A 26,185-nucleotide genomic window follows, 5' to 3' on the forward strand; every position below is an offset into this window, starting at 1 on the left:
ATCCTGTGAATGGTCTATGAAACGCACATGTGTATTGTATAAGTAAACACTATGAATGGTATATGAAACGCACAAGTGTATTTGTATTGTATAAGTAAACACTGTGAACGGTCTATGAAATGCACAGGTGTACTGTATAGATGATACTGTGAATGGTCTATAAAACGCACAGGTATATTGTGTAAGTAAACACTGTGAACGGTCTATAAAACGCACATGTGTGTTGTATGATATATGTGAATCCTATGAACGATCCATGAGACGCATATGTGTATTGTCTATGGAATCCTATGAACGGTCTATGAAATGTATAGGTGTAAGATAAGAGAGGGATATGGACGGTCTAGTGAGACGCATTGTTAACGTAGACATTACGTGCCATTTTCATTGGCCTTATTCGTACATGTTGTTTCAATTAATTTATATTATGTGTTCCACGTATAGATCATATTGGCATTCTATTTTGAAAGAGGATTTGTTTAGCTATACATACTAGTGTTATTCGACAGTATTAACGTCCCTTTTGCCGGGGGCGCTGCATCTTTTAATGGATGCAGGTATACTTCTACAGGATGATATGGATCTTTGATAAGAATCTTTTACGCAACAGATTATGGTGAGCCCGCTACAGTTCCAGTGGGCATTTGAGTCTAGTTGGTTTTATGTACTTAGGTATCTATTGTCATAGAAGCTTCATATACACTGTGGGTCATGTACTTAAGTTTTTGAGTTTCGTCATGTAATTATGTTCACAAATATTTATGAAGTTATGTACCCATCACGAGAGAAAAAGAAAAGAAAAATAAATAAATTCGGGCCATTGAGCCAAATGCATTCAAATATGAAAGTCATGATTTAATTATGTTTTGATAAATCAAGCGTGAGTTATGATGAGAGGTTGATGTAACATAAGCTTGCTCGACTGGGTTCACTCGGTTGAGCACCGGTCGTGCTCCTCGAGTTCGGGGCGTGACAAAAGATGTACCTGCGTTCCGGTTGTAGTTGCATCTTGTTCATGGTAGCCTTAGATTCATAAAACTTTATTTATGTACTTTTCAAAGATGATGCATTTACTTCATACCAGCGTTGTATACTCTATTCTTAGATGCTCATGATTTGTACTAGCAGTTCTTGGGGAATATATAAGATTAAGATCTTTATTTACTTAAATTGCTTTAATAATTGTTATTGGAATTGGATAAGTGAAAGTTGGCTTACCTAGCGGGTTGGGTTATGTGTCATCACGACTAGTTGGATTTTGGGTCGTGACATTATAATTCCATGAAAAAGAACAATTCAAACCTACAAAAGACACTGTCTATACTCTTACTTATTCCGTGGATTTTTTTATTTTGGAATAACTTGTCTTTTATTAAATTGATATGTTATAGTATAATTTAAATAAGAAATGGATTTATACAAGATAGTTTATATTGAAACTTTCTCTATAGTTAAAATAAGGAAGAGTTTTATGCACAAATTTATTTGATTAAAGCTCCTAAATATCAGGGAGAAAATTGAAAATAATTCTTCGGTGAAAGAAAGAATTAAAAAGAATTATTTTGAATGAAAAGTTGAGTAATTCTACTCTAATCTAATATATAATTGGTCCTATATAAATTTTTGTTAGGTCCTATATAATGTCTACTTGATTATAGATATTTGTACTACTGTGGGGTCAGTACATTTTCTTAACCAATCTCCCTATAATTATTTGCTCAATTTAAGATTCAAATGTCATAATATACAATACATGACGCAAACATGGAGATTTCAACTACATAGGGTAACTAATATTCTTTATCCCCGGAAATGATCTATAAAAATTAAAATCTTAGTGGTTTTAGAATTTTTTTTTTATAAAAGGTAAAATTTTAATTAGTTTAGTTGTCCTAAATATTAGGGTTTCACACATATTTCAAATAAGGAAAGGTTTAATAACCAAAATTTTAGTTGATTTAAATGTCCTAAATATTATAAAATAATTAAATTATATTTTTATCCAATAAAAAATATATTTTAAGGGGTAAAAATGTGAACGACATTTCGTTAAGGATTTTCGTGCTTTTAATATGTAGATTAACGCAACTCTTCTCTCTCTAATAATTACCTATTTTAAGAAAAGAATAATGTATGGTACAACATCATACAAATTAAAAATAAATTTCATACAAATTTAATACAGAATTTGATATATCCACAACAACATACATACTAAAAATAAATTTCATACAACTAATTATATAATATACAACTTATCTACAACTTTCATACATCATTCATACGTAGTTAAATACAACTATAACATGAGACAACTTAAATACAATTTTCATACAAATTTTATATAATATGCTTTTGTATGTATTTTGTATATCATTTATATATATTTTGTATGTGGTGTGTTCTTCTGCTTCTTCGAATTTCAATCTGAAAATCCAGCCAAATCAAATTTAATCTCCACCAAATACTCTCAAAATTGAGATTTAAACTCAATAGAATATTTTTAATTATTTGCAACAACACCCAATCCACACAAATAATATCTTTTGAAAATCCAAATCGAATTCAAAGCTTCGATGCTTTTTTAATTATTGTCAATGGTGGAGAGTCAAACACCTTCAAAATTTGTTGATTGATAATTTCGATTCGAACACCAATTGTACAACATGAAAGGAATTTGCTAAGTTAAAACTCGATATTAAAATAATTAAAATTCATTGATGAATTCCCTGGAAAAAAGGAGAGGATAAAAAGCAGCGAAAAACGAAGGAAGAAAAATTGAGAAAAGAACAGAGAAGAAGAGAAAGAGAAAGAGAGAAAGAGAAAGAGAGAGAGAGAGAGAGAGAGACAAAGAGAGAGAGAGAGAGAGCAGGGATAGAGAAATAACTGATTCCCTATTCTATTCTTAATATAAATGGACACTCATTAAGACTAATTTGTATATAGTTGGTATATTATATGTGCCTATATAATTAAATTAAAATTTAATTAGGGAGGGTAAATAAATTTCATATGTAGTATAGATAGGTTGATGGTCGCAATGAAGCCCCAAAAAGAAAATAACATTTAAAATAATAACTTGACGAGAGAGAATTGTTCAAGTGGTAAGCACCTCCTCCGCAACTTAATTAGTTTGAGTCATAAAGGGAATAAAGTATTTGTGACATTATTAGTGAGAATTCATATAAATAATTTTAATCTTTGTACGATTGATGCGTGGTTATTATTATAGCATTCTCGTTAAATATAAGTCAACATATTTTAATTGGGACGAATGAGTGATACTCAACTGTAAATTATATATACTAATTCAATCACAACCTCTTTATATTAGTGCGTAGCCACCCTATGTCAAGGGTGGTCAAGCACACTCCTTCGTCGAAATATTATACTTGAATATAAGTTAAATACTATTTTATATGATTATATATTATCTTTTGAACACCGTTAACATAATTGAGTGAGGCAGTCCAGCTGTTCAGAGTGTTCAAAGTGATGTGTTGTTTACGGGTTCAAAGTTCTACCCATTTTATTTGCCAAAACTAAACGGAAACTACCATGTGTGGTCTATTTAATTCTTTTTTAATCTAAAAAATTTCCTAATAAAATAACTCTTAAAACTTAAAATTTATGTAAAAATAAAGAACTAATCTTAAAAGTAATTTTTTAACTTAAAGTCAGTCTTTTTGTTATTTTAATTTTGATTTATAAAATTATAGTTTTATTAAAAAAAATTATTGCTTAGCTAAATATTAAGTAGTTTGATCTAAAAATTTTGATACACCATTAATAGACAAAAATAATTATTAATTTATTTAAAGTTTGAACATTGTTGGCAGAATTCTTAGCTACGCTATATTAGTTTAGGCTTGAGCCTAGAAACATCTTAGATTCCTCTACTAAAGTTTCGCCCCAAGTAAGGTATCGGTAGTAGTAAATTTGTGTCAGCGTACGTGGCGAAAAGAAAGACGTATTTCTTCTTTTAGTTCAAGTGATACAAACTTATAAGTTGATTACTGAAAATGATTTTCGCTCATAAGTAAGGGAAGTCAATTTTTCCTTTTGGATGATTTTTTTTTTGGTTGGAAAACATTAACTAATAACTAAACGCCAAGAATATAACTTCCGAATGATAATTACTTTTTTTGAAAAAATGTACTTTTTTCATACCAACACACACGCATATACATCAACGCTGATGCAAACTTGTTGAACCTTCATTTTCCCGTCTGCTTATTTGCAGTTGAATTGCAGTGTGGGCATTTCTTTTGGAATAATTGGAGAGGAATTTGCGGTTGAATCACTATTGTTTAGTGGCTATTAACTTTATATAACTATTATATATATAATAATTTTCTATAGCTACTATTAAGTTGTTACGATAGCGTATTCGTTGTATGCGTGCTGCTGTTTTCATGAATACAGCAGCAAAATGCGCCTAAAAATCATGGCAGTCCAGCTGTACGCGCATGTATTCACATGTATTCGCGCTGTTGTATTCATGAATACAGCAGCAAAAAGCGCCTAAAATTAGAGCAGTCTAGCTATACGTGCATGTATTCACATGTATTTGCACTGCTGTACTCATGAATACAACAGCAAAAAAGGCCTAAAATCAGGGCAGTCCAGCTGTACGCGCATGTATTCACAGGTATTCGCGCTATGTATTCATAAATACAGTAACAACAATCACCTTAAAAATAGGTATGCCCAGCTGTCTAATAACGGAAATAATATCAAATAACGTGATACACTCATAATATAACTCAACAAAATCAATTCTAACATGCCTTATTATCAACCCAATTAATTAGAATAATTTTTCAGTTGTATATAACTTTTGTATTTAGTGTGTTTTAAATTTTTTTACTGTTGCATTCATTATATTCAATGTTTGTATTTACTGTATTCGCTATTTTATATACATTGTATTCAAATGTATTTGTATTAACCGTATTTTAGTTATTCCTAATACATATTATTACTGTTGTATTCAATATATTTCATTGGTTGTATTCACTGTATTTCTATTTGTATTCAGTGTATTTTACTGTAATTTAAAATTAAATATATTCACACTTTATATTTTGTTCTATTTTAATATTTGTATTCAGTGTATTTTAATGTATATATCCTATATTCATGCATGAATACAGATGTATTCAGCTGTATTGAAAACCTTCGAAATACATAAATACAAGCAAAAAAATATATTTATGCAAAAATACAATGTATTTGAGTGAATTTATATATAATACAATATATTTGTATCATTGTATGTGACTAATAGCCTGTTTGGCCAAGCTTTATTTTGGGCCAAAAGTATTTTTGGCCAGAAATTGAGGTGTTTGGCCAAGTTTTTAGATGGAAAAAAAAGCATTTTTGAGGAGAAGCAGAAGTAGTTTTTGAGAAGCAAAAAAAAATAATTTTTCTCCAAAAGCACTTTTCTGAAAATCACTTTTGAGAAAAATACACTTAGAAGCAATTTTCAAAAGCTTGGCCAAATACTAATTACTGCTCAAGAGTGCTTTTTAAATTAATTAGCCAAACACAAACTGCTTCTCACCAAAAGCATTTTTTTGAAAAGTACTTTTAAGAAAATCACTTCTCAAAATAAACTGATTTTAGAAACTTGGTCAAACAGGCTATAAATAGCAAAAAAGAGAAGAAAGTTCGTCGAAGATGGCGTTTTCCGGCCAAGCAAAATATTGTACACATTGTATTAAAACTAAAAATAAAAACGAACAAAAACCCCGGCCCTCGAATCTTCTCTGGCGTAAATAATTTACAGTATCCGTTTAGAGGAATCTATTGCAATATCTGGCGTAGAAGAAAGCCACAGTGGCACTCTTGTTTCAAAGTTCTTGAATCAGACATTGAAGAGGAAATTTGAAGTTTTATGCTGAAAACCTAACAATGGTGAAGATTTAAAAAAAAATGAGGAGAAAAAGAAGAAGCTTGAACTGACAAAACTCCAAAAACTTTAACACTTATCACGAATTTTTGGAGCAAAAACGTTGAAAGTGAGAGAGAGAATCGTACTTCAAAAGTCGCGAATACAATCTTGTTGTGATTTTGGGAGAGAATAACCGAAAGAATGAGAGAGAAAAATAGTACGTAGCGTATTAGTGCCTTAATGGTAGTGTATACCTTAAATATCTATTTTGCTATAAAAAATAAAAGATAGTTCACTATAGGAGGTAAAATTTCCATAATTGTATTACCTTGATTCTTTTATTTAGTGTTGGATCTCAATTAATTTCGGTAATACTAGCCCACGCTTAAACTTTATGGTTAAAGTAAGAGCATTATTTTTGAAGACTTATTAGAGGACCACTTAGCTAGTTGGATTAGGTTGGGTTGAGTCCTTGAGTTTATGTGTACTTATTTTACTTCAAAAGTTGTTTTACTATATCTTCTATGTACAAATAATTGTAAGAGCCTGTTTGGATTGGTTTAAAAAAATGACTTTTAAGTTAAGTGCTTAAAAGCACTTTATAAATGTTGGAACTTGTTTTATAAATAAGCAGTTACGCGTTTGGATAAAAGAGCTGAAACTGAAAACAAGCTGATGAAGTGTTTGGTAAACAAGTGCTGGTAAGTACTTTTTCTTGTTAAAATGACTGAAATATCCTTAAAGTTGTTAACATTATAAAGAAGATGATGACTATAATATTATATAATTACACCAATTTAAAAAAAAGGAAAGATTCAACGACCAAAAAAATTAAATGTTATTGAACTAAAAAAAGAAGCTAAAACAATAATATTTATAAAATATTGGAATGTATCATACATTATTTTAAAATGAATGTGACGGGGAAGGGAGCAGCACTGGGAAAGAAAGAAAGGAAAGGGAAAAGAGGAAAAAATAATGAATAAAAGTGTAAAGAAAGAAATGAAAGGAAAAGAGAGGAAAGTTATGGAAGAAGACCAAGAAGAAAGGAGAGGCTGCTGCAACAAGAATGGAGAAAAGAAAAGATAGTATGTTGTAGGATTTTCTAATGAGGGGTAATTTCGGGATTAAGAAAACTTATAAGGGATAAGAATATAATATCAAAACAATATGGCTTTTAAGCCAATTTCGAAAAAGCTTGGTTTTCTAGCTTATTGGTTTTGACTTTTTTTAAGCAGATTTTAACTTTTCTTAAACCATTTTTTTTTGTTGACAAACACTTCCACAAGTTATAAACGATTTAGGCTCTAGGTCAATAGACGAGTATAACTTTGTTGTAGAGTTATGAACTAGAATTCTGCTTTCACCCCAAAAGTTGACGTTCTTATAATAATATCCCCCAAAAAGATAGTTAAGCTGGACGTTTGGTCCAATGAAGAGTCTTCTGAGAGACAAAGTACAAGTTTATCACCCTATTATACTAAGTGTCCGTTTGGACATAAAAAAAATTCTTTTTTTTTTTCGAAACATATATTCAAATAATGTTTGGTTGTACATTTCATTGAATTTTTGAAGAGCAAATTTTTTTGAAGATGAGTTTTCAAATTTGAAAAAGTGGGTTTTGCCACTTTTTTATATAAAATTTGGTTTCCTCCCACAAAAACTGTAATATTTTTTCAAGTAAAATGCATGTCCAAACACAATTTTAAATTTCATATGGGTGGATAATTATTTTCTTTTGTCCGGTTTAACTTTAAATTTATCGGTTAGCCCATAGATGCACAAAACTAGGTGATGTTAGCAGACATTTGCTCATACATTCTTTTTGAAGAACGTTCATACTTGCCTTTAGCTCTCAATTTGAGAGGAAATAGTAACTTCCCAGACGAACATAGTTAAATTTTTATTTTTCCTTGAAAGTGACACCTAAAGTACAAACATTTTGGCAACTGGTATCACAACACCTAAATTTGATTTGAGCTTTTAGATATCACAACTGGTAGAAATGTGAAAACATTTTCATATTACATAGCCATGCCAAGAAAGATCAATGGATAAAATACAGCATATTCCGTAAAAACTTCCCACTTTCCATCGTATAAAACCATGTACAAGCCAGTCACAAACACAAGAAGCACATCACACATACTATGAAATGAGAAAACTGGCACTTGTTACTAAAGCAAACAGGAAAAAAAGAAATAAAACTACGGATATCACAGCTAAACATCTCACAGAAATGGAAAAGGTTATTGTACAAATGTCTCTCTTCCAACTAGTTCGATCAAAGTATCCAGCAGGTTTTGTGTTTTCCTTCCTGTTTTTTGGTCTTTGGAGGCTGAAGAACCACCTTGATTGCAGTATCAAATACAGCCTTCACATTCTACATTTCAAAGAATATTTTCTCAATTGGTTTTGGCTCATAATCCTGACAAATTATAAGCTGCATGCATTGTAGCTTTTGCCTTGAATTATTAGCTTACACAAAATGTTTTCCGAGTCTGGTATATAACACTCGTCTGGTTTCAGAATGTCCTAAAGGAAGCTAGGTGAACTTTGAGCATTTTGTTTCGAATAATGTTTGCTTGTTAATCATGTTTCATGTACTAATCTTTTTAAGTTCCAATGAAACTAAAAGGATCAAACATTACCTGTTGTGTCTTGGCACTGCACTCAACGTATGCCACTGCACCTATTTGCTTTTTCAGTTCTTCGCCCTGTCATTTTAAAGAAGAGAAATTAAAGCTTTAACAAATTTGCAATGTGAGAAAGAGTGAATAAAGACAAAAAATCTGATTGGATTTTCCCTTCTACATCATCTGGTAATCTATGACTTAATTTATCATGTTTTTTTCAATTGCAATTGTCTCACTACCATCCGAAGGCATTGACCTTGAAATCCCATTTTTTGTATCCTTTACAATTCAACAGTATGCAAAAGAAGTTGTGCAAATGGATTTGCACTATTCAACCAAAAGAAGTGCAGATTTCATTTTTTTTTTTCTGTTTCTTCTTTGGACAAGAAAAGGCGTGGGGGACACTGTGATGAGGTAGGGAGAAGATGAGCTCGGAAATGGGTCATTGTTCCTTTTCAAAGTAAACTTAGAGTTGGCCATTTTGATAAAACTTTCCAGTCTAAAAGTTTCTAAGCCTATTATTAGGGGAGATTCACACACTTAAAAAGACTCTTTAATTTCTTCAAGCTTTACTTTGTTTTTCGACATGTCTTACTTTATGTGCTGCATATCCCTTTCCTTTCTTTACTTTATAACGAGGTGGAGCATGCACTGGATTTTCGGATAAGCTACATCAAACTTTTGATTAGATTCAATATTTTTACCTGTTCTGTTGAAATTGTAGATGCACCAGGGTAGTCCCTTCTAAACTGCTTGTCCTCTCTTAAATCTGTCACATTTGAACTCTGTTTAGATATATAAAAATTTAGAACGGAAAGAGTGACAGATAAGCTCGCTGTCATCCTCTGCATCAACCAGCTCATTGGCCCCAGATTACAAGATAGTGGAAGATTATACGCCAGTAAATGTGTAAAAGATTGCTATGTCTACACAACAAATGATTAACCACCCATTTCTAAACAAACACTTGGGAAATCATAATTGGTTGCTAAATAGCCCGAAATTATCCAAACAATGGTGTAGTCTACTAAGAGAAAACGCTAGAGAACCTGCATTCTTCTGTAGTTCACAATTGTCGGTTGCTAAGTAGCCTGAAATTATCCAAACAATGGTGTAGCCTACTAAGAAAAAACGCTAGAGAACCTAAGTTTGAAGAAGAGTCTTAGTTCGAACTATAGGGGGAGGGGGAGAGACTACTGAATCAGTCAGTTCGGCTCTGAGCACTAAGTGACGAGAAAGAAGTCATACTAAATTTTAGAAGATGAAGCATCGGGTCATGGAGAAGAATAAGATCACAGAATGCAACAAACCGCTTAACCATGAGCGCATAATTTCTCGCCTATCATTAGTTTGACTTGTGGTATAGGTTGTCAGATCATTTGGCCCGGACTTAACCACATAAAAGAGAAGCTTCATTCCATTCCCTTGGTAATATTTGAAGGCCCAAAGGATATTCCAAAGTGGGCATTTGGGCTTGTCCATGTGAAACAAGTAAACTTGTGTAAGATACAATGTCGACAGATGTAGAGGGTAGGTCTCCCCCTCAAGAAAGTGAAAAAATAACAGAAAGAAAGAAAAGAAGCTGTGGTGCAATATTATCACTACATAATTCATATAAACAATTTTGTAACCAATACATTCTGCTATATGGCAAATATATCTATATGTGTGCGTGCATGTACACGTATATGTATATAAGTGTAAACAAAAAAATGATTTCTGTTAGCTCTTTTGTTGATTAGGCATTAGAAGACTAGTTCAAAACCGGGATTCACTTTAATATACAGTATCTGCAAAATTCACAACTGTTAAAGGGTAACAAAAGGGGAAAGCAGTTTAACAAAGGGAAAAGGCATAATATCCTCTCAAGAGCTACTAGTAAAGCAGAGGAATCTTAAATTGAAAGAAAACTCACCCAATTTAGTCCCCACAAGAACAATAGGCACTGATGGGGCATAATGTCTTAGCTCAGGAACCCACTTTTCCAACATAAACAAGAAATAAAAAGCAAAGGATGATGTCAGGATTACATGATCAGAGAAGCAAAAGAAATACACAACCACTGGAACAGCAAAAGCATACCTTTTTTGATATATTTTCAAAGCTAGGCCTACTTATGAGAGAGAATGCAAGCAAGAAGACGTCAGCTCCTCGATAACTAAGAGGCCTAAGCCTGTTATAATCCTCTTGACCTGTGAAGAGTAGTTGTACACTCACAATTTTATCATGTAATGACCTCTTGAAGAAGACGTGTTTTGTTATCTTGCTCATTAGTCATTACTACTTGTGTACTAAAGACTCAATCGGCTTCATTGCAGCTTTTTCTAGGTCAATGTTCCATAAGATTTTATCCAAAGAAAATGGTTTTCTCATTTCAATTTACTGGTTTATGAGGATGCTTTATTGCTTTCCTGAGTTTTAATTTATTGGGAAGAAAAAAAAGTAAGAATGAGAATCGTTAAGGTTTAACTTTTGTAAACACTTTGTGATGTGAATTGAAAGCAAACAAAAAAATTTCACTGTAAAACTACTGGAAGCAGAATACAACATTGATTTTCACAGTAAAGTACAAAATTTTCATCTTGACTGGTGATGATGATTTTTTCCAAATCATAGTACTAAGAGCATTGCATGATCAATTGATTGTTTGGAAGAAAAAGAGTAAACAATTGTCCTAAGGCTTAACTGGAGTTCAACATTCACAATCCAATTAATGATTTGCACCAGAAAAATTAGGCCAAAATCTTAATCAGAGGAATGCAGGATTTTATATGCAATAACACCTGTTCTTACAAAGAGTGGAAAGATGAATGCAGCTAAGAGTAAAGACCAAAGTTGACAACTTTAATGATTCTTGATCTTCATCAGAATTATATACTGTAATTAGTAAGAAAACAAGGAATTTTCATACCAGCAGTATCCCAAAGACCCAAATTCACAATCTTCCCATCAACATTGACATTAGCACTGAAATTGTCAAAAACAGTTGGCACATAATCCTGTAGGAGTAAAGATACACAGACATATAACTCCATAATGAAGAATAAAAAAAAGATGAAAAATAGAGAAAATTTTGAATAGTTACATACAGTTGGAAAAGTGTTGCTAGTGTAGGAGATGAGAAGGCAAGTCTTGCCAACAGCACCATCTCCAACTGTCACACATTTGATGAACTTTGTTCCTGTTGCAGTAGAAGCACTATTACTGGCACTACTACTAGTATTCATCTCATCAATTAGAAAGATAAGAAAGAAGAACACTAGCTTCTTAGTTTTATGGAGTTGAAATTGGAAAAAGATTCAAGAATCCTTTTGAGAAAGTAGTATTGTTGCTACTAATTTAATGAGGGGCAGAAGGATAGAGAAAATGTGGGACAAAGGGAGGGAACAAGAAAAAGCATAACAAAGATTTTATAGGAGCCTTTTTCGGCAGGAAAGTAGTGAAGGTGACTTTATTTTGAGCTGTCAGAGAGGGAAATATATGTGTGAGAGAATTCAATTACAGAGTGTTTCATATTTCCACCTAATCATGACGCTCCCACTTAGAGGCCCCAAAATTTGGAAAGAAGCCATACACTTGTTCATTTTCTTATTACTAGTGTTTTACTAGTTTCTTATTACTCGGAGCTCGCTCTTGTAAAATGCCCTGAGTCACATGCAAGACTTTATTTTTTAGGCTTACGTGTTACGTTTCAAGTGCTTGACTGTGTATTCGAAGCACACTTAACGCTCAATATTCGAGACTCGTCCAATTATTTCTATGTAAATTATGTGTTAAATACCTTGGCTCCCAAAATTCTTTAACACATTATAATTTTTACTTATCTATAAAACTATAAAGATGAGGAATAACTCACTTTATGAGCTAGAATATCACATATTTTATGATTGAAAACATTGTGAGAGTAAACACTACTTAAAGTTTTCTTTTGGAATAGATAGCCAAAAGTTATATCCTTCATCTGCTATTGGTTTCCTCATCTAAGTTCTTTGTTTCTCAAAATTATTGAACTTCTATTTGCTATTACTTTGATATCTGAAAGCAATTTTGTCTTATACATGAATGAGTAAGGCTTGGTTATGGATATTTTTGTCTAAATTTTATTTTCGCATTAAATATGACTATTTCTCAAAAAAAATTGAAAAGGTAGTTAAACTTTTGAGTACCGTCCAAATGTGGTTATGAAACAAATTGGGAGTTTATTTGGTAAAAATGGCATGGGGCGTCCTATTTGGTCGCCCCCATTTAATATGTACCCACTATTTATTTATTTTTTTAACTTGTACTCAAAGTTTAAACAACTTCAGGGCTTTTTCTCTTCTATCTTCTTCTTCTTCTTCGGGCTGACAATGATTTTATATGGTGTTTGTGAACATATTTTAAGGTAATTTATGATGTTTTACAGTAGTGAACTGTTGTGATACTTTATTTTTTACTATTGCTTAGGATTTCTTCTTCTTCTTCTTCTTAATTGCAAAATGGGTTCGTTAGATTTATTGTTGTTTTGACAAATTGATGATTGGGGATTTGTTCTTAATGATATTTGGAGGTTATGTTTCAAATTTGAACTCATTTGGAGTATATTTAGGTATTAAATCGTATAATGGATTGTTAAAATTCGAACAACAAATTTTTGTTTGTGGGCAACTTGCACTTCAGGCCAATTTGACCTTAAGTGCATGAAAATGTTAGTTACACTTCAGACATTTTGGCCTTAAGTGCATCTAAAGTGTAATTTTTCACTTCAGACTTATTGGCCTTAAGTGTAGGAAAACGTTTGTTGCACTTAAGACCTTTTTGGCCTTAAGTGTATCTAAAGTGCAATTTTTCACTTCAGACTTATTAGTCTTAAGTGCATGAAATTATTGGTTGCACTTCAGACTTATTGGCCTTAAATGTAGGAAAACGTTTGTTGCACTTCAGACCTTTTGGCCTTAAGTGCATTTGAACTTTGAAGTGCAATTTTTCACTTCAGACTTATTGGCCTTAAGTGTAGGAAAATATTTGTTGCACTTAATTCCTTTTTGGCCTTAAGTGCATCTGAAGTGCAATTTTTTACTTTAGACCTATTTGGCCTTAAGTGCATGAAACCATTGGTTGTACTTTAGACCTATTTGACCTTAAGTGCATCTGAATTGTAATTTTTTCACTTCAGACTAATATTTTTTAATTTCAGACCCGATAAGTTTGAAGTTGATCGTAAAGTGGGTAGGCTTACAATTTTTTATACAAAGTGGTTATAGGTTCATTTGTGATCCCAAATCCGGGTATAGATGCAAAACCCCCGTTTATTTGGTCTCAATTTTGGGCCGAATAGAGACAGATCTCTGATTAGGCCCGGTCTATTTCATTCCGGGTCAACTCTCTTCATAGTCGGCGGAATTCGACCCGAAGAATAAAACAGAAAATATACGCAGTCGAATTCTGTGAAATTGCAGAGAGGAAATCGAAAAAAGGTGAGGCAAAATGGCGAGTTCGAAAATTCAAACACCGGCATATCCAAGTGCAGCTAGAATTTCTGATTCCGATTGCTACCCTCAGTACACTGCTTCTCTCAAATGTAACTGCACTGCAACTTTGTTCTTCGATCATCTTCTGTTTTTGCAGTACTTGTATTTACTGACTAGGAAAAAAATTTACTCATGATCATTATTTGAATTTTGATATATAATGACTTTTATTATAATTATATCACTCGTTTTGTTATCTGGGTATAGAATTCCTTACTAAGAAATTAGGTCCTTATGTGCCTTCTGCCCCTGCGCTGCAAATTTGAACATACTTGCTGAAAATTAAAACTAAAAGCGGAATGTTTCTGTTTGATATTTGAACTAAAAAGAACTTTTTTGTAAAGATAATTGCATAAAAGAGTTGTCCAAAATTTGTTTGAAGAATACTTGGTAATTGGTCAGAAAGCAATTAGGTAGCTTGATGCAATACTCCATTATCAACATGAAGGTTTTTGGGGAAGGTTGGAAGGTTCTTCAAATGTGGAGCATTTTAGTTTGCTAATCTAGGTCGTTAGAATTCATGGAGATATCCACACATCGCACGTAAGACATTGTCCATGAATTTCTTGCAATATACAGCGCCGTGTTCTGTTTGAGATAACATGTTTGGTCTGGGTTGTGGAAAGTGTTTTACCTTCATACCAATACACTTTCATCGTCTGTAGACTCGAGTGGTGGAAATTGTGGATAATGCTTTTCCTTCATACCGATATGTTCAAAGACGTATTACTATAATGTTATGCAGTTGTTTCAGGGCATTGCTTAATTTGTGAACGCTTTGCAGGTTTGGAACAATTTAACTCTGACAAGAGCAAATGTCAAGAACATTTTGATGTTTACAAGGAATGCAAGAAAAAGGAGGTATGCATGTTAAGTTGTTAACTAGTTTCTTCTGCATCTCTTTCTATGTTGATGAGGATGGTAGTAGTTGTATATGTTCTCTGACCTGTGTTGCATGCAAAATTATGTAATGTGCAAGATAGTATAAATTGCTTCTACCCCTCTGATGTAGAGTAGCTTGCCATGTAAATTGGACTCCGATAGGTTCTTCTATGGACACTTTGAAGTGGTATTTTCCTTATAGGGGTGTGACGGAATGTGTAAAAAGCTTTCAGACAAGTTGCTTTGAGACTCTGCGTCAATAGTTATGAAAAGGAACAAGTTTTTGAGCAGCTTAAAGTAAACTAGCCTAGGTGAAGATTGAATATTGACTAAGATCTGTTTACGTGCTAGTTAAGTTTTCTACTCTGCCACTAGCCAGTTCTTGATTGGATCACTATCAATGCAGCCTATACTCAAACCTGAATCTATTGCTCTTCTCTTTCTTCTTTGTCACTTGGAATGAGCTCAACAATATTTACTTTACGGAACTCTTCTCAAATTCAGCTTTTGTTGTGCATAAGTAGGGAGGTAGTGGTGGAGGGAACATAAATTACCAAGTAATCAAATTCTTATGGTTTCTAGGTGTTTTTGACATCGATATCATGACATGATTTTGCTGCTTTGTGCTCTAGATAATTGCTTTTAAAATAATCGCCTTTCTTGCACCTTCTGATTATTCTTTTTTCCCTTTTTCTGGGTATCATTTTTTCTGATACTTCATTTTCATTTTCTGGCATGTTGCAGAGGGAGGCTCGGCTGGAGCGCAATCGAAGTCGGTCTCTGTTTTCATGAATCATAAAAAATTGAAGTTGATAGTGTTATCATTTTAAAATCTTATCAGGCTAATAACATTTTCATGTAACTTATTCCAAGAAACAACTGTAATGCAGATCCTTCATGTTAGAATCAATGATGATCGTGTTTGTTGTAGCCTTTTGGCTCGTCTTTGGTTATAGGCTTATTTATTCTGCTTTCACTTGAAATAAATGATGAGGATTGTGCTGAAGATATTTGAATGTTGATTTACAGGCCAGTGGGATTATGTTTTCCTTTTTTGATAGTTTTCTTGGTGCAAATCTTCGAGTTTCTAATCTGTTCTGTAAACAAAGAGGAGTTATATACACTGCAGTGTTCTATTTGCGACTGCTTTTCTTCTCATTCTCAAGTGGGTTCAGTTGGTTGCTCTAATGTCAAAGCGATTCATGATCAAGACTTGTGTATACTCTGTATGATTCTTTTATCATCTTCTTGATCTTGGCACCAATGCTTAATAAGATTCGCTTGCATTTGGGGCAAGAACTTCTATGAGATTCATTTGTGAGGATGAGAAAAACAAATGAATGGAACATGTATCCTCGGGTTCTTTTAAGGGGTTCCTTTGTTGCTTCGAGGAAGTGTTGAATACAGAATTGAAGAATAGCACGCGTGTATCATGTATTGACAGCACAAGACAGCAGTAGTAGCATCTCTTGTTCCTCTGTTGTATTGCTTGAGGAGACAGGCTGCTAAATAACATCATTTACAGACTCCTCCTGAACCTTTCTCAAATCAATTCAACTTAACATAATCACAGGCATTGTCAAATATCAACAAAGAAAAATGTGTCAAATTCTTTCAAGATATAGATTAACACCGTGCTCAGGTTCTATGACTAATCTAAAAACAGGGCTATGTTGATATCCTGGGGACAACGAAAATGTAAACCTAGACAGAATCATCGATACAATCACCTTCAGTTCAATCATAGCAAGATTTTGCCCCGCACATGTTCTATTCCCTATTCCAAATGGTATATAAGCATTTGGGACTTTGCAAGCCTTTGCAATGCCCTTGCCAAATCTTTCTGGATTGAATTTATTTGTATCTGGTCCCCAGAGTTCCGGCTGTTGGTGTAGGATTGGGATATGAATCTGAATATTAGTCCCTTTTGGAATATCAATATCTTTGAAACTTATATCCTGCAATGCTTCTCTAACCACAAAAGCTACTGGTGGGTACAAACGCAACGTTTCGTGGATGATCATTGTCAGCTGCCAATCAAATATGTATACATGTTAGGGATCCAGGTACAGAATATATGCGAATATCAATTATCTGGGCTTTAGATTACTGCATACCACTTTCATTCGTTTCAGCATGTCATTATTTGGCAACTCATTACCACAGACATCGAGCACCTCAGCTCGGGCACGAGCTTGCCATTCTGGATATGCAGCTAGTAGCATCAAGCACCAGGATGCTGTGAGGGCAACGGTCTCATGGCCAGCGAAGTATATGTTCTTGCAATTATCAACGATGAACGTATCAGGAGTAATACCAGCTGGTAGTTTATCACCACTCTCTTCGTACCTCTTAGCAGCATCAAGAATCAACTGTAGAAGGTCTTTCTCACAGGTGGCATTGCTCCGCGCTCTTACTACCTTCAATATCATTGCTTTAATCTCTTTTTCCAATCTCCATATCCCCCTATTGTGTTTGTTTGGGATATGCCTGCGACAATCTAGCCATTCAGAACATTGTGGGAAAATTATCTTTTACTACCATGAGTTACTTTAATACTAGGCTTCCCTTGAGGTGAAAAGAGGAAAGTAGCAAGAGGAAAACAATTATATCAGTTGTTGGTATGTAAGTAAAAGAGGAGGGAATGGAAGGAGGATCAAGTAATCCTTGATATCAACCTCTCAAACAGAACAAAAAGATCGATACTTACTCACTTACCCTTTCCTTGCCCTTTTGCACGCTAAACATAGTTCTAATTTAGCAACAATATTTTTACCTCAATCCAGGAACTCCAATGGGAACCTTGGACATAACCCTTTGAAGGGTTTGAAGTTTTAGGAAGATTTGTTCCCCCTCAGCATAGTTGCTCCCAAAACAAGCTCTTGATATTATATCTGCTGACAGACTCTTGAGATCACCTTCCACATTAACCTCCAATTTTCCTTGTGAATTTCTGGTTTTCTCATCCCATGATTCTATCATTTTACTGGTGGATTCAACCATCAGCTTCACCATCTCCTGCATAATCAGTAGATGTTTGAAATTCTAGTGTTGTGATTAGATTTCTTGAACTTAACAAGTGCATATATCTTTTGAGTGGAAATGTACCTTAACTTTGTTGAGATAGAATTCAGGGGAAATAATCTTTCTCTGGTGAGCCCAATAAGTGCCATTTGAAGAGAAAATGCCTTGGCCAAGCAGAGGACCACGATCTTTGGATAGGTAAGATGGCTTTCCCAGGTTTAGAGTTGCACATAGGCTGATTTCTTTCACCATTTCTACATCAGTTGTACATACTGTCTGTATAATTCCAGCTGAATACATGAATGTTGATCCTGTAATTTAAACACACAAAAAAACCACATGAGCAAACAATAAAAGGAAAGAATTGAAGTCATCACAATCATATGAAGGTGGTATGTATATAAGTGCCAAAATTTGACCATATTCAAGTTGCCACTGTTTAATATGTGAGAACACTGTTGCTGGCCATGTATGGAACAAAGGGATGCTTCCTTCTATTTCTTGATTGTTGGTTTCTGGCCTTGGTTGCTTCTGGTTCTGAAGTTGAATTTTCTTGATTTCAAGGAGATTTCCATAGAGAAAAGATGGTGAAGGTCCCTTAATCCCTTGGCTTTGAAGTTTAGATCTTAATTTTCTTGGATGCAAAAGTAAAATACTGGTGAGATGTGCAAATAACACCAGAGATCCACCTAAAACCAGTGACAAAATGATCTTGGCTGAAAACATCAGTAACTGTTGTGCTTCCATTTCAAATTCCTTTTTACTGATTTTTCCTACCTTCTTCTGTTTATTAATAGTTGAAAAAAATCTCTTTATGAATGAACAAAAGGGAATAAAATATTGGGGCTAAAAATTTTGTCAAAAATGATGAAATAATATTGATTTTTTTTTATTTGTCACTTGGTTTTATTCAGAGACACACATTATTTTATTTGATTAAAATTGTACATGAAAAAGAGGATTGTAAGATGTACACACGTGGTACATTACCATGGTAGAGTGAATAAGATAAGAGTTCTTTTTGACAAATAAATTAACTTTAATGGTTATAGGCAAATTGGGCATTTGGTCTAGTGGTATGATTCTCGCTTAGGGTGCGAGAGGTCCCGAGTTCAATTCTCGGAATGCCCCTTTCTCTTTTTTTTTTTTTTTATCTCTCATTTCTCATTTTTGTGGGCTCGAGTTTTACCCTTTTGGTTTGGGCTTCTGTTTCTATGGGAACTTACTGAATTTGGGCTTTTTGCAAGTGGACCTCAGTCTAGCTTTCCATTATTATGTAGAAGGGAAAAGGATTAACGTTTCTTTGATGAGCTTATTTCCATTTACAAGGGCCAGTTTCCATTGAACTACTCGACCATACGTTCGTATAAAATTTTGAACAAATAAGCTAGATAGAAAATTGAGTCAACAAAGTCGAAATGAAAAAGGAGAAAGAACATTTTACATGAGAGTAACGATTTAATCTCTTTTACTTATTGAGTTATTGATTTATACTCGAGCAATCCAATTGAAATGGACCTTTATTAAGTTAACTCTCCTGTCCAATAATTGTTGGAAGGTTCAATAATTAGTCAAAACACCATTGACTTGTCGAATTATTGGGAGTATATAGCAGTTGGTCAACGATTAGTGGTTAAATAGTATCATAAATTTAGAATTTTTCTACCAAATAAATATTTTAATGCTATTTTATTTAATATTACTATTAATTGACAATTTTAAGAAATCTGAAAGATTATCGGTTTTTATACGCTTGAAAGGTTACTATTATATGTGCGCTCAACAAAAAAAAAAGAAAAGGATAAGCGGTAGAAGAATGGCTACAGACTCGCACCTTTGATTAAAAGGGCTGCCCAGTGCAATAAGCTTTCGTTATGTGCGGGGCTCGGGGAATGACCGGACCACAAGGGTCTATTACATTTCTGCAAGAAGTTATTTCAAGACTTGAACTCGTGACCTCCTGGTCACATGCTAGCAACTTTACTAGTTATGCCAAGACGGACTCACACCTTCTAATTTTTTCCTAAAATAACATTCCTTGTCCAAAAAGAGAAAATAAGAAGGGGTATAATAAATTCATACATTCATTTCTCTTACATAAAATTGGTTTATTTATAAAAGAGTTAATACCCTAAAAATCCCTTAAACTATCACATTTTTATCTGTTTTCTACTTAAACTATTCGGTATCCCCAAAATCCCGCTGAACTATATTGCCCTACATATTAAAAATCTCTCGTTGCTGACCTGACACAACGTGTATAAATACTCGCTTGGGAGCGCGTGACAACTGAAAAAGCCATCAAATTGGCCCACCTAACAGAAAATAGTGGCTAATTAGCCTAACCCTCTTTTCGAATTTATTTTTTAATAAATATTCCTCTTATTTCAGATATATCCACCTTTCTTCCTTATTTCTCACCATTCTTCCTTATTATTTCACCTTTCTTCTTTATTTTCTACTTCTTCTTCGTTTTTAACTTCTTTTCTTCAGTTCTCCATATGAGTTTCCTCTAGAAAAATTTCTCCCTTTCTTATTTCATCTGAATTGGTTTATCATTTTTCTTGTTTTAGTCTTCTTTCATGTCCAACACATCCTGTTGAAATAATATTAATTTAAACCTTCTTATTAAACTCAACACCTGGTAGAGAATAAAGTTGAATCTCTTAAACTTTTTTTATATAATCTTGAATTGGAGAATGTAATTGCAGGCCAATTAATTTTTTATTTGTGAGATTTTATTTTATATAATATTTTTTATGTAATATAAGATGATTTTTAAGAAATACAACACTATATGCTTTTATTTATATTTTTATTGTGCTACAAAGTGAATTAAATAAGGATATTCAATTGTAGTTTAGCATAAAGTACAATCACAATTAAACATAAAATTAACACAATACATTAGATATTATTTTGCTCAAAACTCCTAGAGTTAATCAATCATCCGAAAGTAATACAGTACCACATAGCATATTTTTTAGATAACTAGCAGTGTATACTTGACGCACTTGTAAGAATGCGATTAAGGGTTTTTAATATGAAAGACAAAATAGTTGAGAGGGGTTTTGGAGACACTGTATAATTTAAGTAGGAAACTGACAAAAACATAATAGTTTAGGAGGTTTTAGGATATTAACTCTTTATAAACCAATAATACTAAGTTATAACATTTCTTTAATTAAATTAAAGTTATTTCTATAAAAAAGTTGAAAGGACAAAATGCCTGACCTTATTAATGATTGTTCCTTTTACAGTCCATTGCCCCTGCGAAGGGCTTCAGCTTATTCATCATTTCCCTCTCGATCAACACAGTGAGCAAGAATGTGGAGAAGAGCTTTCTATATTCTGTCACAAAGACCTTTTTCCTCACAACCTGAAATCCCCACTTTGTATTCTTTTCTCCAACCTTCAATTTTCTCCTTAAAAAGAACACAACCACCTTCTTCTACAACCCCAACAAAACCCCAAGACCAAACCCCACTAACCTTAACACAAGAACATAAATCCAATCTTGAATCCACTCTTCAAACTTCCATAAACACCAATAACACAGATGAAGCGTGGATATCATTCAAGACCCTTTCAAATTATTCAGCTTTCCCAAGTAAGTCACTTACCAATTCACTCATCACTCATTTGTCATCACTCAATGATACCCATAACATAAAAAGAGCATTTGCATCTGTAGTTTTCTTGTTAGAGAAGAATCAAGAATTGTTACAGCCTGAAACTGTATATGTTATGTTAAAATCAATGAGTGATGCTAACACTGTTGCCCCTGCTTTTGCATTGGTTAAGTCTATGTTCAAGAATAGATTTTTCATTCCTTTTAGTCTCTGGGGTGATGTTCTTGTCGAGATTTGTAGGAAAAATGGTAACTTTAGTGGGTTTTTACAAGTTTTCAATGAGAATTGTAGGATTGCTAGTGATGAGAAGTTGAATTTCTTGAGACCTAGTTTGGCAGCTTGTAATGCTGCACTAGAATGTTGTTGTCGTGAGCTCGAATCGATAACCGATGCAGAGAAGGCGGTGGAGACCATGTCGGTTTTGGGTGTTAGGCCTGATGAATTTAGTTTTGGGTTACTTGCTTATTTGTATGCATTGAAGGGTCTTAATGAGAAAATAGCTGAGTTAGAAGGTTTAATACGCGGATTTGGTTTCACGGATAAAGGGGTTTTTCTTAGTAGTTTGGTTAGCGGGTTTGTAAAGTGTGGTAATTTGGCGTCTGTTTCAGCAACTATTCTTCGAGGTTTAAGAGAAACAGATGGACAAGGATTATGTTTTGCAGAAGGAATTTATAGTGAATTAGTAAGTGGATTTCTTGAAAACGGGAGCATAAAAGATTTAGCTACTTTGATTGGTGAAACTCAGACTTTGGAATCCCCATCAGTGATTGTTGAGAGATCTGTTGGGTATGGCATTATCAATGCTTGCGTTAGTCTCGGGTTATTGGACAAGGCACACATGATATTTGATGAAATGAATGCTCAGGGGGCTTCTTTAGGTCTTGGAGTCTACGTGCCAATATTGAAGGCATATTGCAAAGAGCAAAAAACAGCTGAAGCTGCTCAATTGGTGACAGACATTAGCAGTTTAGGTCTCCAATTAGATGTTGCTACCTATGATGCTCTAATTGAAGCGTCAATGTCATGCCAAGATTTTCAGTCTGCATTTTCTATTTTTAGGGACATGAGAGAAGCAAGAATACCTGACTTGCAAGGGAGTTACTTGACTATCATGACTGGTTTAACAGAAAGCCATCGACCTGAGCTCATGGCTGCTTTCTTAGACGAGATTGTTGAGGATCCTAGAATTGAAATTGGAACACATGATTGGAATTCCATCATTCATGCCTTCTGCAAGGCTGGAAGGCTAGAAGATGCAAGGAGGACTTTCAGGAGAATGACCTTCCTTCAGTTTGAACCCAATGACCAGACATATCTTTCTCTAATTAATGGATATGTGACAGCGGAGAAGTATTTCAATGTTTTGATGCTGTGGAACGAAGTGAAAAGGAAGATTTCGACGGAAGGGGAGAAGAAGTTTAAACTAGATAATAGCTTGGTCGACGCATTTCTGTATGCGTTGGTCAAAGGTGGCTTCTTTGATGCAGTAATGCAAGTAGTGGAGAAATCTCAAGAGATGAAGATATTTGTTGATAAATGGAGATATAAACAAGCATTTATGGAAAAACATAAGAAGCTCAGAGTTTCAAAGTTAAGAAGGAGAAATCGCAGTAAAATGGATGCACTTATTGCTTTCAAGAATTGGGCTGGTTTGAGTGCTTGATGGGACACATATCTGTTGCTTGCCAATACTCAACTTAACGTCAAAGGCTAACTTGGATTCTAGGGCTTCAATGCTGACACAACAAGCGGCAAATTGCTTTTCAGGAAACTTGCTTGCTAAATATTATGAGTTGCAGAGCCTTTAGTAGGTGACAGAGATCAAATATGTATTATGCTTGCCAAACCATATAGAAAAGTATGATCTAACTTCCAAGAAGCAGAATTATGCTTTGGGTAAAACACCAGTCTAGTCGAGCTAAATGCTGCAGAAGCACTGTACTCCAACCTGGCTGTGATCAACATACTCTAGAAGGTGCTATATCATGAAACCTTTCTTCTTAGTTGTAACTCACTTGTATAAGACTTTGCATGACTCTCAGCTGGAGAAATTGGCATGGCGAGACCAGAAGCAGTGAAAGAAAGTACCCCGGTGCTTGTAGAAAAATGCAACAAATTATTTAATATACTTACAAATGCATAACATCCTTGGTTGGTTAGTTAATCACCAACAGCTCCTTTTAATGTGCTATTGGCCAAAATGTGTATGGTCAAATTTTGTTGTTGTTCAGCTCTTGAATAGTTGTCGCAGATCGAGGAGCTTCTTTTTCTATTACAAATTGTAAGAATTGTTCCCTTTCTCTCTAGTGCAATAAAATGTCATAAAGTGTGTTTTTTTCTTATAAAAGAAGTGCTAAAGTTTGTTTTTTCCCCTTCCGGAAACTTGTCTGCTATTAAAATTGTTTGATGATATGGATGCCCTTGTGTTAAGCTGTTTTCTTGGGATTCCAAGATAGAAAAGCGGGGGATCAATCATGTGCTATGTATGGACATTGAACATGATTCTTCTTTAGTTGCATTGGCTGTTGCTGTACTTGTGTCCAAAAGGGAAAAGTTACCGAAAAATTCAACTTTTGGTTCTTTGTTAACATGACTGTTAAGAGCTGTTATTGATTTCTGTGTTTGTTTTGCGTACGAATGTAGGTAGAAGTAATTGATGTTCATCTTCAATCTAGTTATGCTGGTTGCCTTCTTCCTGTAGAAATGATTTTTAGCTACCATAATTGAGTAGTGGTATTTGAATTTGTTTTCTTTCTTGCTGCCTCTTCATAAGAATCTGAGTGTTTGATGACTTTTTAGAAGAGGAACTTGTCAGAAATAACTTTTTTAACGGAGGAGCTTCAGAAATGCACTTAACCTAAGAAATTTAGGTAGCAACATGTCGTGTTATAACTTTTAATGCTCTCTAGTAATCAGCCATGGGAGTAGATATTGTTCCTGTTGTCTGGAAATGTAGTCTCAATAACTGCAATCATCCAATAAATTAATATTCTTTTGGGAGGAAAAATTACAAATGCTTAGAAGTTCCAACTTATAAGTATCTGGGCATACAACGTGATTAAAACAAATTAATCATTATGATTAGTGATTGTTGGACAATCCTATTAGATAGCAGTCTCTTTACCCTATCATCAAAAAAAGAAAAATCTTATTAGCTAGCTGTCTTTATCGAGTTGATACTGTGAATCCAAGAAACTTCCTGTGGTTTTCTGTAGTTTAGGCGAGTTCTTTTGCTTGCATTTTACAGATTGTCAAATTGTTAAGCAGCCGTTATTGGTTAATATCCAAATTGTTGCTGGTGTCTCTCTTTCTGACCAAAGTGATTCTATTGATGAAAAGAAAAGAAGTACTTGGTAGAAAGAACAGTTGTCAAAAGGGAGATGATTCATTAGTGCCTGTTTTACCTGAACTTCAGTAGCATACTCAGCATTTTACAGAAATTGTGTCTGCCTATTTGTATCTATTCGTCTTGTAAGTGGGTTTGGGTCTTGGAGCGATTATTCTTAGGTTTTACTTCTTGTCTCAAATTAATGTTTGTTTATATTATTTACAAGTGGTGTATGTCTATTGAATATATGCATATGTAAGGGGTGGTACATTACGTCGAAAATGAGAAAGTTGATAGTGTTGAACAGAATCAGCAAGTTCATTGAAAGAATGATGAGTGTTTTAACTCTACAGGGACAACTTGCTACTGCTCTTCTTGTATCTATTTCCTTTTTGGAGGAGTTGTGTACTTGTTTACCCGAAAAAAGGGATAGAGTTGAATTTATGCGCAGTTCCGAAGATACGTGGTACAACTTAATACAGAATGATAAGATAAATAAAAGTATGAATATAGATTGGAGAAAACGTAATCTAGGCCAATCAATTATGAACAGTGAAATTTAGGATTTAACAAAAATAGAATCAATCCAAGAAACTAGAAAGATCACTCTTGCTTATAGGGGGATAATACAATTTGTGATAGTGTAAGTCCTCCAATAGATGCCTTACAAAAATGATAAACAAGTCCTTTTATAGTGAAGGGGTTTGGCTCCAAGCATAATAAAATAAACATTCAGTGGGAAACCCATGATAAATCAGCTTTTCCATAATTTCTACCAAGATTTCCTCTAGTGGGATTACAACGGCTTTTGTCTGTGAGCCCGATCTTGCTTAGAACCCTCGATTTTGGTTCGAGCTTGATTTCGGCTCGAAACTTGTGATCTTGACTCGAGCTCGATCCCGGTTCGAGTCCTCAAACGGATTCCTGGTCGATGTAGGTTGGTTTTTGGATTATCTGCACGATAGATCTACCTGCGCCATGGTTCGATTCTTGTTCGAATTTGATTATGAGATCGATCTCAACATGGACCGGCCTTTCCAGGCTCTAGATTAGTTCGTGCCCCCCTCCTTCGGGATCTTACTTCGATACATCACCCTTCGAACCGTACCGGACATGCTAAATCCATTTTGACCGTATACAGATAGTTCCCTCATTTCTCAGAAATAAATACGGCGAGAAACAATATGATTTTCAACAGCTCGATCGGATTATATTTTGTTGATTCCATCAGGTTCGACCATGACACACATGATAGCTGTCCTGTCGGTTTAGTCTCC

General features: G+C 34.1%; 3 protein-coding genes and 1 non-coding gene across 4 annotated transcripts; 2 read left to right on the forward strand and 2 right to left on the reverse strand.

The window, feature by feature from the left end:
- Positions 1 to 7,947: 7,947 nt before the first annotated feature.
- LOC107770528 (rac-like GTP-binding protein RAC2) lies at positions 7,948 to 11,991 on the reverse strand. Its single transcript, XM_016589847.2, has 7 exons — positions 11,622 to 11,991; positions 11,444 to 11,531; positions 10,615 to 10,724; positions 10,448 to 10,511; positions 9,237 to 9,301; positions 8,548 to 8,613; positions 7,948 to 8,279 (listed from the first exon to the last, which is right to left on the reverse strand). Exons 1-7 carry the CDS (start codon positions 11,757 to 11,759, stop codon positions 8,181 to 8,183), a joined length of 630 nt encoding a protein of 209 aa, XP_016445333.1. The 5' UTR covers positions 11,760 to 11,991; the 3' UTR covers positions 7,948 to 8,180.
- A 4,390-nt stretch (positions 11,992 to 16,381) lies between these two features.
- LOC107770530 (cytochrome P450 714C2) lies at positions 16,382 to 18,796 on the reverse strand. The gene is made up of 5 exons (XM_016589849.2): positions 18,368 to 18,796; positions 18,033 to 18,259; positions 17,701 to 17,942; positions 17,042 to 17,414; positions 16,382 to 16,954 (listed from the first exon to the last, which is right to left on the reverse strand). Exons 1-5 carry the CDS (start codon positions 18,693 to 18,695, stop codon positions 16,529 to 16,531), a joined length of 1,596 nt encoding a protein of 531 aa, XP_016445335.2. The 5' UTR covers positions 18,696 to 18,796; the 3' UTR covers positions 16,382 to 16,528.
- A 211-nt stretch (positions 18,797 to 19,007) lies between these two features.
- Positions 19,008 to 19,079, forward strand: TRNAP-AGG (transfer RNA proline (anticodon AGG)). The gene has a single exon. It is a non-coding gene; the product is annotated as a tRNA-Pro (tRNA).
- Positions 19,080 to 21,191: 2,112 nt separating this feature from the next.
- On the forward strand, positions 21,192 to 23,948 carry LOC107770531 (pentatricopeptide repeat-containing protein At1g69290-like). Its single transcript, XM_016589850.2, has one exon. It carries the CDS (start codon positions 21,276 to 21,278, stop codon positions 23,241 to 23,243), a length of 1,968 nt encoding a protein of 655 aa, XP_016445336.1. The 5' UTR covers positions 21,192 to 21,275; the 3' UTR covers positions 23,244 to 23,948.
- Positions 23,949 to 26,185: the final 2,237 nt, after the last annotated feature.

Source organism: Nicotiana tabacum, chromosome 19 (assembly GCF_000715075.1).
Source record: "Nicotiana tabacum cultivar K326 chromosome 19, ASM71507v2, whole genome shotgun sequence".
In the NCBI taxonomy this organism is placed as follows: Eukaryota; Viridiplantae; Streptophyta; class Magnoliopsida; order Solanales; family Solanaceae; genus Nicotiana; species Nicotiana tabacum.